Here is a 14133-nt window from a genome sequence, read left to right on the forward strand (position 1 = left end):
AAAGCCTTTTTTCACTATAAACTAAAAACAGGAATAGTATTACGTCTGAAATTACTACGAGTCTATTTTACTTTGTGTTCTTACTTCGTTGTTTTTTGGATTGCCTTGACAACGTAAGGATTCCTCGATTACATTATCTTGGGTGATTACTTTAAATAAGTAATTAAAAGGGGTTTAATGCCGTTTTTCATTAGGTGTTAGCAATTTGTAACCGCGATAAAAGGATTCTATGGGTTCGATTTTGAGTCGAAAATGTTCTTTGAAATTTTTAGCTAAGAACGTACCACGTACGGTTTACAAGTTATGATTAGAGTGTTTTACGGAAGACCCCTTAAAGTTTATTGGTTAAATTTAAGCTGTCATCTGTAAAACATTCTTATTGTTTCGGGTATCCCATAAAGACAAATTTTATATAACATTTTCAGAACCTATTATACTTCGGTCCTACCACCCTTTTTGATACCCCTTGTATTTAATAAAATCTAGCTGCAATGTAACGCATTTTTTAGGAAACTAATTTTCACTCCAATAAAATTACTCAATTAAGATGCAAATGGTAAACGGCAACCATGCAAACCATAAGTGACGTGAGACGCGCCAGGTAGGTACGTCATGTTTTTGCCTTGGTCGCGCCCACGACAAAAGGATTCTGGATGTTATAAATTTTTGCTACTCGAAGTTGGGAAAATAGACTTTTCCATTAATTGCTTGCTGATAAACCAACACACAGGCGGCAAGACGCGTTCTTAGGTTATTTGAAACTTCCTCGCACCAAGAGGCAACCCCAGGCGGAACCCGAGTTCACTACACGCGAGAGGCTAGCCAACTCGCACTGCCTCTAGCGGTCCATGCTTCTTGGCACGAGGAAGTTGACTTTCCCCGCCCATGTAGTGTTTGCTTCTCTTCTCAAATTAACTAAATGATCTATGGGACTGTAAGGTCAAGACGTTCGCGTCCGACGTACGATTTTTAGGGACTGTTGTACTGCCTTGCAAACTTGGAAAATTTTCAAGGTTGATGAAAAACCGGTTTCTTTAGGTGAGTTTTATCTCTTTTTTTTTTTTTTGCGGTTCCAAGGTTGCTAATAACAACCTGCCACGTGAAACATCCAATAATTGGCATAAAAAACGGAGATTGATATTTTCACATTTTCGATTCTTGTTTGCGTGCCGAAAAACCCCGTCCCATTAATCTTGTTATTTCGATGAAACGCCATCAAACGTGCGATAAGAAGATGAAGAGCAAGTAGTCTTACAGTTAGAGACAACACCTAGCTAGCATACGTTTATAAGATATGTTCCATAAGTATGACACTGCCTATTCTTCGTAATGCTACAGGCTTAATTAGAGCATAGAGACTAGAACCCCAAGGAGTGGCAGGAATGCCTCAACTTGTTGCCCATTAAACCGGTTTTTCCTGGTACAGGGCGACTTCCGCTAAGCAAAATTAAACGGGCCGGAAGCTCTCATGTACCAATTTATGAGCAACATCATTATTTGCGCTTGTAGAGCGGGGGACCTGCCACTCCTTGGGGTTCTAGTCTCTATGATTAGAGCTAGTTCGAGAACGACAAGCGAGAATTGACTAAACTCGGTGGTTTTGCAGTCCATCTTCCTGTTTACTTTGTACTAACCCTTTAACAGCGCCTTGCTAGGCATCGCTTTACGAGAATCTATGACGTTCCACCTACGTCACTTAATGAGAAGCTCTCATTAACCAGTGACAAAGTTATGGAACATATCTTATGAACTTATGACCATTAGTGCCACAAGAGAAGTAAACACCACAGGGGTGCGGGAACGCCATCGGAGGCTATTTCCTTCGCGCAAAGAAGCACCGCAAGAGGCAGTGCTAGTTGTGTAGTGAACTCGGGTTCTCTCTAGTGTTGCCTCTTGGCGCAAGGGAAATGAACTAACAGGACGGCTTCCCCTCCTGTGCGTTGGTTTCTCTTCAACTATTTAATGGAAGAGTCTATTAGAATTTAATGCGAATTGGGTAGGTCGCTAGAGGTAACGTAGAGTATGCACGGCTTCAAGCTCGTCACCAAGGCTCGTTGCGCTTTATGAATGATCCTCATAGATACCTTAGAGAATGAATAAAATAGAGCACCCCCATACCAGGAAGCTTTAAAAATTTCGAGAAAAGAATGTAGCTCCGTTTTACCCTTTTGATAAAAGCCTTAATATATCTCATGTTGGGAAAACAAAAATTGGCGTAATTTGGTTGTCCATATCTCTATCTTAAACATCTTCCTGACGATAGTCAGGCCAAGAAGTGATATCTAGTTTATTAGGGAGAGGGTAAATAGTCCATATCTCTATCTTAAACATCTTCCTGACGATAGTCAGGCCAAGAAGTGATATCTAGTTTATTAGGGAGAGGGTAAATAGTCCCAGTCCCCCTTTCAAAATACAAGGGGGGACGTAAAAGGAGGCCAGTCTATTTCGCCTATCCTCAGTCGGAAAATACGTAATTTTCGTCATTCGCGTCGCGCTGACATGAGTTTTCAAGAACCAATGAGATGCTGATTGCAAGTCAGAGGCGGGAATTAACTCTGGACCTACATTTGGACTGGAGATAAAGCTAGAAACGTGGCAAATTTATACCTTCTCCCTAATAAACTAGATATCACTTCTTGGTCAGGCTAATAGGTATTCCGTTTCTAGGTCAAGAAAGAAATGATCCTTTTCACTCGTTTTCTAATTCCGTGATATAAACAAAGTCTGCGGAAAAAATAAGAGAGGTTACTTTTCGTAGACCGTGACATAATTATACTTTTATTAGTTTTCCTTTGTTTAGTTAAACTAGATGAAATTTACATGGATTAAAAATTCAGTTCCATATAATTCACGTCGAAAATTCGTTATAATAATCAAATTTTATGCAATCCTATCCCTCAGTTCCAATAAATAAATAATTAAATAAACTTTATGCCTACTATACCTGCATTAAAAATATTTAGAACAATTTTACTTTATTTAAGTTATGCTCAGAAACGTTACATTTTTTCTGGGTTTTATTGTTGTTGCAACGTCAAAAGTAGTAAAAATGAAAGGTACGTGATGGGGCGGGAATTGCAAATTAACGGCATTCTTCACAAAACTAACCCTACGTATTACCTTTATATGAAAATTTTTCCAGGCGGCTCTTCAGGCCTTGAGCAAGGTTTGTTTATAAGCAGTTCGGGTTTGTTTTTCTTTTTTCAGACATCAAACTCGCTTCTTCACGCCGGTTATTAAATAAAATTTAATTTGGATAAATATTTACCAATGGATCAACGCAGAGAAGAATGGTTAAGAGAGATATGGCAAGCGAATTCTCCCGTAGAAGTTGAAGAAAAAGTATTGAAAACTTTGGAACAAAATCCGGTAAGATAAAAAGTATATATTTAGTTGGTGAAGATGATACTGAAAAACAGATACATATGTTGCTTACGTGTTTGACGCAACTATACTAAATATTTCTAGTACTGGGACGAACCCTTTTTCGTCGCCAATCTAGACTTGGTTTTGCAACGATATCGTTTGTGGCAAAAGGAGTTGCCAAATGTGAACGTTTTTTACGGTAAGTTAAAAATGTTTCTCAAAACTATTACTACGAATTACTGTTTGGGTTCGAACGGAAGTCAGGGATTTGGGAAATGTGGGAATAAGTCAGGTATTTTAATAAACTTTCTAAAAAGTCAGGGATTTTGTTTGATATTATATCAAACCATGCTTGGAGCAATTCTAATTATGGGCCAGGTGTGATGGAGTGGGCTCTTGTAAACACCTTAAAATGGTCAGGGATATTGTTAGCAAAATTTGGTCAGGGATAACCTGGAAATGTCAGGGAATTTCAATATAAAAATTTCGTCCGAACTCTGTGTTGAAACATATTCATTCATTAATTGCAGCCGTAAAAGCGAATGATGATCCATATTTACTAAAACTTCTAGTGGCTTTGGGCTCTTCGTTTGACTGTTCCAGCAAGGTACGTCAATATCCCATGCCCAAATAATTAAGTTTAATTTATTTTTTCTCTATCGTTTATAGGGGGAAATTCAAAACATAATTAATATGGGTGTTGAAGTCCAAAGGATCATGTTTTCTAACCCCTACAAATTAGAGAGTCATATTTCTTACGCCGCGATGGTTGGAGTTCGTTGGATGGTCTGTGACTCATTGGATGAGTTGTACAAGATACAGTCTGTTTGTCCCTCCGCTAAGTTAGTATTTAGATTAAATAGTCGGAAGGAAACAACACCCTACCCGACAATGAGCGTCAAGTTTGGGTTAAACTACGAAGAGGCCGTGCAATTACTGCAGGAAGCCAAGAATTTAGACATGAATGTCGAAGGAATAAGGTGGGTTTATTGTACATAATCTTTCTTACAATTTTTATTTATCAAATTTTGTCATACTGAATGATACACTAGCTTTTACGTTGGTCATTGTACCGAGAGTCCAACGCCTTACGCGGACGCTATCGAGGTGGCCAAAGACGTCTTTCTCAAAGCGGAAGAGATAGGACATAAGATTCGGTTGCTGGACTTAGGCGGAGGATTCCAAGGCTGCAAAGAGAAATTAGAACTCTTTCGAAATGTGGCCGCGACAATACGTAGCTCTCTGAGTGTACATTTCCCCCCGGAGCTTGGGGTTCAAGTAGTTGGTGAACCGGGACAGTTCATTGGCATTGCGGCGTTTGATGTTTATTGTAAAGTCATTGGGACAAGGCTAAGAAAAACCGAAAATGGTAAGGAAGCTCTTTTAATTTTGTTTGGGTGAGTTCAACTTAATTACTGAACAAATGTGCGTGGTGATAGGTGAGGTCCGCCAGAGTGTCGTACTAAGTGGAGGACACTTCACTTGCATCAATAATCTCGTATTTAAGTACAATCATACGAAGATTGTACCACTTAATGTAAGATAGTAATTTGTTTTATGCGTAATTTTTGCTAAGCCTAACGTCTGTCATAGAATTCAAACACGATTGAGGACGCTTACTTAATGCAAAGTGATTTCTGGGGACCAACATGTAAGCGTCGGGTATATTATATAATCAGTAAGACTTAACTGAAGTGGGACGAATTTTCAATATTTTAGGTGACCCTATGGATCTAATGATATCTTTGGATTTTAAACCTTTGCAAAGGGGTACGTGGTTAAGGTTAACCAATCTAGGTTCTTATTCCAGGCCGCTCCAGACCACTTATAATGGTTTCCCGTTAACCCCAACCAAATATTTTACCAGCAAGAACACGTGGTAGGATCTTAATAAATAACTATAAACTATTTAAAATTATAATTTATTGTATTTATTTTACAGGGAAATAATTTCGGAACATTTCTCGTATTCTTAAAACCTCACGCGCAATAATTTTTTCAAATTTCCCGGGCATCGTTTTTAGTGGAAGATGGCAGCACTGAATAGAGGGTTTAAAGTTGCAAGGTCACGGTCGCCATTTTATTTTTTGTTACGGGTAGAGAAAGTCGGCGTGGTTTGATCGTTGTACATTAACTCCAAATTGGAGATGGAAATTGTTAAAAGTAAAAGGTTGTCAATGTATGAATTTTCAGATAATTTTCTGGGGGTTTCGATAAATTTTACAGTTTTAAAGCTGGTAGATAGTTTCTATTTATGGATCGGTGACAAAAATGTGATGAACAATTTAGCCGTGAGTATGCGAACATTAACTAATAGGCCAAGGCCCGAAATTTCAACAGCCGCGCTTATGGGGGATAGCAGCGATTTGCTGTCATCGTCCCTAGCCGAAAAACTTTGCAAGAAAACTGGGAAACAAGTGTTTGTCAGCTGTAACTTACAAAGCGGTGATAATGCTATTGTTACACAAGTATTTGATCGTCTCGTTAATGAAATGAAGGAGCATCCTGAACATTTTTAAACTGGTAACGGTATAATGGCCAAGGCTTAAACATTAGAGTCAGAGCCAGCCAAGGCCTAATACTTGAAGGGGGGAGGGGATAAAAATAAAAATGGCGTCCATGTTTTGTGATCGCAAGGTGTGAAACTTTATTTTTATTGTAACAATTAGTAGTAAATACATTTAAGAAGTTGAATATAAGTAAATACAGGGCAAACTGTATACAAATTCCAAGTATTTCATCGTCTCTTCAAAGAAATGGAGCATCCTGAACATTTTGAAATTGGTAATGGTATAATGGCCAAGCCTAAAACATTTGGGGGAGGGGGAAAGAATGAAAATGTCGTCCATGTTTTGTGATCGCAAGGTGTGAAACTTTATTTTTATTGTAACGATTACGTAGTAAATACATTTAAGAAGTTGAATATAAGTAAAAACAGGGCAAAATGTATCCAAATTCCGAAAACCAATCAAAGTTTAACAAGTAAGAGGTCCGCGAACTTGGTCTCCCAATTGTTTGCCATAAGCATCGGCACACCAACAAAGACCAGTTGATGGGTGGCATTGTTTTTTCTCATATGATCCATTGTCTTTGCAAGTTGGGATGAAAGCTCCAAGAAGAGGGCCTGAAAGATGTAAAAAAAATTATTTACCTTCAAAACTAAAATGTCACCTGACTTATAAGGCCTACAGGGAAAACTGTCATATAAAATTTCTTAAGCCACTGTCTGATTGACATTGAATGCTAAGGACATACCGGTTATTCAACAAACTTAATTATATGGAGGGAAGTATTTAATAACTATGTAGAAATAAGGAAATATTTAACAACAAAATCTTACGGCTGTTTGATGATTTGGCGTCGGAAACTTTTCTAATACATTCGCAGCTATCAATATCCTTTCTCAACTCGGTTAAGGGTTTTCCATCATGGGCAACGCATTGGCAAAATTGAGTCCCAGCTTTGCATTGGCGAGCGGCGTAATTTCCAAATTCGTCACATTCGGGGATGCTACGTCCTAAAGCAGGACCCGCGCGGTTTGCGTTTTGGACTGCTTGATGGCAAGCACTACCATAAATAGGCTCTACAGAAAAACAATATTAATAAACAAACTTTCCTACAATAGCAAAATTTAGAATTTATCATACTCGTATTGGGCTGTGCGGAAGCAACCACAATCAAAGCAACAGCCTAAATATTAATTAAACAATATTTTTTTTAGATTACGCAAAATAATTAAGACTAAAATACTCACAAAAATTATAAAGGAGTTCATATTGTTGAAATTAACAATCTGTTGGATAAGAAAAACTTATTTAAGATTATAATAGTAATCAAATGAAATCTGTAAGCGGAATAGAGAAATCTTTGCCGGAGTAACCCCTTATATACCTGAAGAATGATTCTATTTTTTTATATATACGCTTGATGAGGTGTTCAGAAATAACCTGTTGTTTGAATTTTGAAGTTCTATCCCCCATTGGCCCTTTTAGTTACGGTTTAAGGAGGAAGGATGGAGTGGAGTGGAGTGGGGTGGGGATTGTAAGAGGAGGGAAGAGAAATGTCCTTGACGGATACCTTTAATGTCTATGATTTATTTGATTACGATTCTTCGAATAGGAAACCCTCTAAACCAGAAAACGAAGAGTTGGAAAATATCAAAAACTCTCTCTCTCTCTCTCTCTCTCTCTCTCTCTCTCTCTCTCTCTCTCTCTCTCTCTCTCTCCGCCCCTATTATACACGATTGCGCAATATCTATTTGAGTAACGAGTACCGCTTCTATTGACATTATTATTTAAAATATTAGCTATGCGCCTCTTTTGTTTTCTCAGTTAAATACTAATCAATCTTCTATCGCTCCCTTACTGAGTCTATCCGCCTTACTCATTGTAGAATTCATTTGTTTTATTAGCCTGTATTTATTTTGCAATAAGTTCATGGGTGATTGCCTGTGACGTGTGTTTGATAGCGGCCATTAGTGCCGCTGTGGATTAATGGGATATTTTTTTTATTAATTTTCAAAGTCAGCGAAAAGATGTTGTTGGCAGGGCAGGGTTCCTACGCAACCTGGATAAGTTAGGGATTTGGGAAATGTGGGGAAAGTCAGGGTTGCCACAGTACCTGGAAAAGTCGGGGAATTTCCGTTGCATATCGACTAGAGTAATTGTGTAGTCACGGCCAACTAGGCGCACCAGCTCAAATACGGGATAATGATAAGGTCATATAGGCCTACATTAACTGTTTCTGATAGTTCCTAATAAAGTTTTATTAACTACTAAATAGTGGTTTCAATTAAAAACTGTGATAAAATTAGCATAATTGTAAGCACGAAGCTGATGATAAATAAGGAATTTTTTTAAAGGCTGCATTCTTACTTTTCTGTTAGTGTATGTTTGAAAATTAGTCAGGGAAATTGGCTTTAGATGGTCAGGGAAATCCTGGAGAATTCACGGAATTTTGAAATGAAAAATCTGTGGCAACCTTGAAAGTGTTTTCCTAAAAATTCGGGGCTAGGGCAGGGATTTCGTTTGGTATATCAAATCATGCTTCAAGCAATGTTAAATACGGGCCCATGTGTGTTGTGTGATGAAGTGGACTCTGGTAAACACCTTAAAATGGTCAGGGATGAGCTGTAAATATAAAAATTTCTTTTGGGAAATAGAGGGAAAGTGGTAAGCGGAAACTGGGGCACGTGGTGTTGTTTTATTTAAATTTTAAGTTAATTTGATACATTTTATTTTATCCCATTTAAATTGTCGAGTTTAGCTTTATTATAGTTTTTAATACAAAATATCAGGTGGTAGGCCTATATGCAATTTATTCAAAAATTCAATTATACACTGAAAAGAAAAAACCAAATTGAGGTTGTGTAAACGGTAAATCCACTCACAGATTAAGTACACAAAAATAAGTGCGCGTTTTATGTCACCATCAAACAAAACTGTCAAAATCTTTAAAAACAGATAGGTACATAAATATTATTGTAGTTATTTAATATAATCCTTGAATTTTGAAATTATGTGTACACAATGCTTTCCTATGTATTGTTCACGGGATGAGTGTATATTTTTTACGCTACAATCAACCCATGACCCCAATACTAATTTTGTAAAAACTCAATTTACACTTATTGTATCGGAGGTTTGTACTTCTAACTTTGAAGTGTGATTACTCTGGTTTCGTAAGAGATACAGAGAAATTCTTTGAGTATGTGATAGCCCTACTTCTTACCTTTCAGTTGATACTTATTACTTGAGGTTACAACAATTAGGGCGCTAGTAATTAAGATAAATAACAAAAGATAGGGTTAATTTTCTTTTCTCCATCCCAATCCTTTTAGCCCCATCACTTGATGGAGGTAAACACCTTTGAATATGTAATAGCCCCACTTCTTCCAATAGCAACGATACTCAATATTTAGGGTTACAACAATTAGGGGTTCGAGTAATTAAGTGAAATAATAGCGGTGATTTTTCTCTACCCCAGTCCGTCTCAACTATAGAGTGTTATAACTCGGGTTCTATATGATAACTTTCCTTCGACCCATTTTTAACCATACTACATACAAACAATGAATTATAATTGGTGCTTCGACAAACAAGACTTGAGTAAATTAGCTAATTTGCAAAAAAGAATAGCTTAGCTTAGCGTTCTTCATAAACACAAGTACACCCTACAATCAGTGAAGGCGACGTCATCATAACCTTGAATATAATCTTGAAGGTCAATACTCTTCTTCTTCAAGAAGAGTCCCTATAAATGATGTATTTCTTATTTTCGCAACGTTAGGCTTAGGTTATGATAAAACTGCGTAACAATGGAACGGACTAATAACTCCTTTTCAAACACGAGTTTGACAAGTTTCTTATAAAATGCTAAAAAAAAAAACCTTTCAACCCTTCTGCTTTCTTACGTTATGCCTTTTTGATTTGTGTTCCCCGAAATCCGCTTGTTTTTTATTATGGCATCATCTGTCACTCGTAGAGTCGAAATTTAGCCGTAATTATAGCCCCAGGCAAATGACCATGAACCCTTTTTCACGGGTAGATGAATTTTCCTCCACTGTAGAGACTAGAGAGTAAAAATATCTCTAATCCTAAATATTCTATCATGGGTGGTAACAAGTTAACAATATTTAAAGAGAAAGTTGGCCTCTTGAAAAGACGATTGCAAATGTAGTTCTTAGTAAACCTTGGCAAATTCTCTCTAGTAAGTAACAAAAGTTGATAGATAAAAACAGAAAGTATATTCTTCATTGAAGCTTGCACGCGCTGTGTAATATGAGAAACGCCCCCTTTTACCTCTCAGTATAGTGTCCCCCCCCCTCACGACTTCAGCACAGGGAACATCCGTTAATAGGCTCTCAAAGAAGCAGTTTCTAGCTCTAGTACCAAGTATTAATTTTTGCATCGCCACCATGAAGTACTATTTTCTAAAAACCTTTCACCTCCAAAAAGTTTTTCTCTTAATCTTATTGGTTATTTCATGTAGAGGTTGAGAGGGGAATCGTTTTGCTTCTAATTTTACATGGCGTCTGCAGCCAAAAAAATGGGAGTGGAAACCGTGTATGAAGTATACTTTTTGTTTTTAACTATGAGCTTTTGTTAGTACGTAGTTCCAAGTTATTGAGTATTATGAAATAGCCATAAATTTAATTTTTATATAAAATCATTTAATTGTTTTTTTTTAATATACAGAAAAGTAACTTTTGAAGTAGCTAGGGTGTGTACCCGTTAGATTTTTTAGTGGCTCAAAATCCTTCATACCATTTAAAACTAAAATTTATTGACATTAAAGTTAATAATATGGTTTGAATGCGATTTAAACCTCCCATTATTTAGCGTATTTCAAGTCAGGTTTTCACTGCAATATATCCTAAGAATCTGTTTCATCTTCCATATCCTCCTCCTCGTCATATTTGTCGTCGTAAAGGTCCAAATGAACGGTGAATGTCTTGACAATTTGAACGTCTTCCATGGCGCTGGCCGACAACCCATGGACTTCGTCACTTAACGCGTTTGGTAAAGGCTTTTCTTGTTCATTAGGACCAACCACGTTCTCTTCTTGACTAACATCGCGTTTCTTTTTGCCAACACTTGGCACACCACCTCCGGAAAAGGACGGTACTTGTTGAACTTGCTGTTAATGGAAAATATATTAAGTAATCTTAAATATCATTTAAGAAAGTATAATTTCAACCAGGGATAGATTTAATTTTAGAAGTAGGAATGGAGAACAGAGTAATCTGGGCGCGCGTCTAAGTCCCGGATCCCCTTCCACGGGACGGGGGGTATGAAAGAAGAGGCGGGTCATAGCGACAGAGGTAAAAGGGAATTGACTATTTTTTCGCCGTCCCCGTCAGCAACGTCATCAAAACGTAGTGTATAAGTGAGCCAATAAGATAATTTAAACTTTTCGTTACGTGTTTGAGGGAGGGGCTCTATACTGGGTTATGAGTCGGACTGAAGTAAATACTAACCGTTCTCCATTCCTACTTCTAAAATTAAATATATCCATGTTGCAACTAAAGTGACAGCTAAACTTAAGAACAGTTACCCCGAAGCATCCGTTAATGACGCACAAAGCTTGGGTTGCCGTCATGTTAGTGGTCAGAGCCGTCTATTATAAACCGGAAGATGAAATCTTTAATTACTTATTTCTAAGTAATGTTTTAAGTACTTACCGATCCCGTACATCCCAGGAGCTTTAATTAATAATTGAAAATGCCAAAATTTTAATTATTAATATATAGTTTAATTGTAATTAAGGTTTTAACTTACGGTTGAGGGAAAGGCGAAGTAATCGCACAAAACGCATTGACTCTAAATTAAAATTACAACGTTAATTATTAACCCCCTTGAATTAATTTATCGAATTAGGTTTAAATAGAAACCTCGTACTAAGATTTGAGCCGTATTAGGTGATGTGTAACAGAATCTGGTTACCTGTCAACAAGTAAAATTAATATTTATTTTATTTATTTAATTATGTCAATTAATGAATAATTAAATAAATAATTACTCACGTAGCGTCTGGTAAAGGCTGAAGCTGATGGTAAAAGCATTACCACCGCGCACGAAACTCCAAGTGTTAAACCAAATGCTAAAAAGTTGAATTTCGACGTTTTTGACCCTTTTTGTTTCATGGTGGCACTTTGCTTATATCACTTGAAAACCTGAAATTCGCGCGTCAAATTTTTACCAAGATAAGATTGAAATTTTTTTATACAGTGTGGGCCAAAAAGGGTGGTAGACCTGAAGTCCGCCACAAATTAAGAGGGGTGTTCTTTGGGAAATCGATTTTGAGTCGAAAATGTAACTTCTATCTCCATTTTGCCACAAGGGACACTGTTTTCAAGTTAAGATTTGGAGCAGTATTTTACATTATTACCATTGTCTTTCTGTTTCAAACTTAATTTTAAGGGAGCATACTGCATACCTAAAAAAATCCCCAATCATAACTCTTAAACGGTGATCCTTGTGACAAAATGTCAAAGAAAGTTACATTTTCGACCCAAAATCAAACATAGAACCAATTGACTTCGGTCCAATACTTTTACCACTCTTTTTGGAACACTGTATAATTTTAAATCTGCCCTACGAATTAATGTTAAAACTTTTACCTGGGAAATAAATAATTCCCCGACTGTATGGTCAGTTCGAAGGTACAGTAATCCGACGTTTAACTTCGTTACACCGTGTTTATATATGAGTAGGCCAAAACATCCCGTTGTTCGTTTTCCTGGGTTAGTAATGACAATATTTGGGTATTGTTAATCGTCATACAATTATTTCTATGTCGAGGGTTGGTTTTGATTGAAAATGAGGGTCATCTTTGTATTTTTTGCTCTTTTTCGACACAACCATAATATATACAGGGGTGTTACTAAAAGGTCTGTCCGAAATTAAGGGGGATGGACGTTCTTTGGGAAATCGATTTTGAGTCGAAAATGATAACTTCTATCTCCATCTTGCCACAAGGGACACCGTTTTCGAGTTATGTTTGGAGTGTTTTACGAATGACAAAGAACATCCCCTTTAATATTTGACAGTTCTTTCTGAAACACCCTGTATATCATATCAGGATAGAAGAACATTAGTACATTACCCAAAAAATGGGTATTATCAATTTTTGTATTGTTAAATAAAACGAATACCGGTGTTACGGGAAACCGCATGTATTTTCGAGGGACAGTCCAGTCTTATTATGTTTAAAATGTCATCCCACGATTATGGATCAGACATTTTCTCGTCCATTATTATGTATGTTTTCTTTTTTTGGCCCGGACTATTGTTAATTCGTACAATATTTAAAAAGAAAAATTACAATCATTTTCAGGCTCGTTTCGATTCACAATGACTCAATGAGTTGTGGAAAAAGTATATGCCCCATAATTGTTGAAGCCATTTCGAGGTTTTTTTATGCGTTGTTGGAGTAATTTTGAACAAATTCTGGATGGAAACTTATACAGGGTGTTTCAATAAAGGTGGTAGGAAGTGACAGTAGGTTCTGTACAGATTTCTTTCCGTCCATGGGGGTTATTGGCTTTCTCCCAGTGTTTCCAGGCCGTTGGTGAGTCAAGAGAGAAGTTGCAGAGAGGAAGGCTAGCAGTTCAGTTTCACTCGGTATTTGTCCAACTCAAAGAGGGGCTGACAACTCTGCACTGAAGTTTACAGGACCGTCGAGAGAGTGGGGAAATTCGGCCAGTTTCCCCGGGGCCCGCGACACGTGCAGGGCTGTCTTGAGGGGGCCCGTGATTTCCCAATTTTCCGGGGGCCCACAAACGATGGCCCTGGAAGTTTAAGTGAAAACTATCTATAGGCGATTTTGAGTCGAAAATGTTACAAGGGCCACTGTTGTAAAATATGATTAAGTAACAATCTGAACAGGCAATGATAATATTTTTAAGGGGTCATTTACAAAACACTCCATTCATAACTTGTAAACGGTGCCCACTGACCCTTAGGGCAAAAATGTCATGGAACATACATTTTCGAAACTCGTAATCGCCCATAGAACCAACTGTACTTAGCTCCTACACCCTGTATAACGTTATATGAAACTTATTCTAAATTTAATTTGGTGGTCAAAGTTATCCCAACTATTACAATAGAGCTGAAGTCTGGTCACGGAATACCTTTAAGGTTGAATAATTTTGTTGTAACATCGCTTACAACAGATAATATAACGGTATTTAGGTTACCGGTACGCTTTCCCTATCAGCTGGCTATATACGACTATTTTCAATACGAAAGAGGACCCCTTTTT

At 37.3% G+C, this 14133-nt stretch overlaps 3 protein-coding genes across 4 annotated transcripts; 2 read left to right on the forward strand and 1 right to left on the reverse strand.

The window, feature by feature from the left end:
* Positions 1-12: 12 nt before the first annotated feature.
* Positions 13-5552, forward strand: LOC149717357 (ornithine decarboxylase-like). 2 transcript variants are annotated; one of them, XM_089838486.1, is made up of 10 exons: positions 13-113; positions 3208-3369; positions 3469-3565; positions 3897-3973; positions 4036-4346; positions 4419-4735; positions 4806-4903; positions 4960-5017; positions 5086-5245; positions 5309-5552. In XM_089838486.1, the coding sequence occupies exons 2-10, from the start codon at positions 3271-3273 to the stop codon at positions 5340-5342; spliced, it is 1251 nt and encodes a 416-aa protein (XP_089694612.1). In that variant the 5' UTR covers positions 13-113; positions 3208-3270; the 3' UTR covers positions 5343-5552. The 2 variants fall into 2 exon arrangements, with proteins under 2 accessions (XP_089694612.1, XP_089694617.1); XM_089838491.1 differs by having other exon boundaries at positions 100-1038.
* LOC149717358 (U20-hexatoxin-Hi1a-like) lies at positions 5272-7553 on the reverse strand. Its single transcript, XM_089838525.1, has 4 exons — positions 7121-7553; positions 7014-7056; positions 6707-6949; positions 5272-6490 (listed from the first exon to the last, which is right to left on the reverse strand). Exons 1-4 carry the CDS (start codon positions 7139-7141, stop codon positions 6342-6344), a joined length of 456 nt encoding a protein of 151 aa, XP_089694651.1. The 5' UTR covers positions 7142-7553; the 3' UTR covers positions 5272-6341.
* On the forward strand, positions 5514-6301 carry LOC149717359 (proteasome assembly chaperone 4). Its single transcript, XM_089838533.1, has one exon. It carries the CDS (start codon positions 5514-5516, stop codon positions 5883-5885), a length of 372 nt encoding a protein of 123 aa, XP_089694659.1. The 3' UTR covers positions 5886-6301.
* Positions 7554-14133: the final 6580 nt, after the last annotated feature.

The sequence above is a fragment of the Phalangium opilio genome, unplaced genomic scaffold (genome assembly GCF_054372755.1).
Source record: "Phalangium opilio isolate 3A_F unplaced genomic scaffold, DU_Popi_V2 ptg000003l_1, whole genome shotgun sequence".
Taxonomy (NCBI): domain Eukaryota; kingdom Metazoa; phylum Arthropoda; class Arachnida; order Opiliones; family Phalangiidae; genus Phalangium; species Phalangium opilio.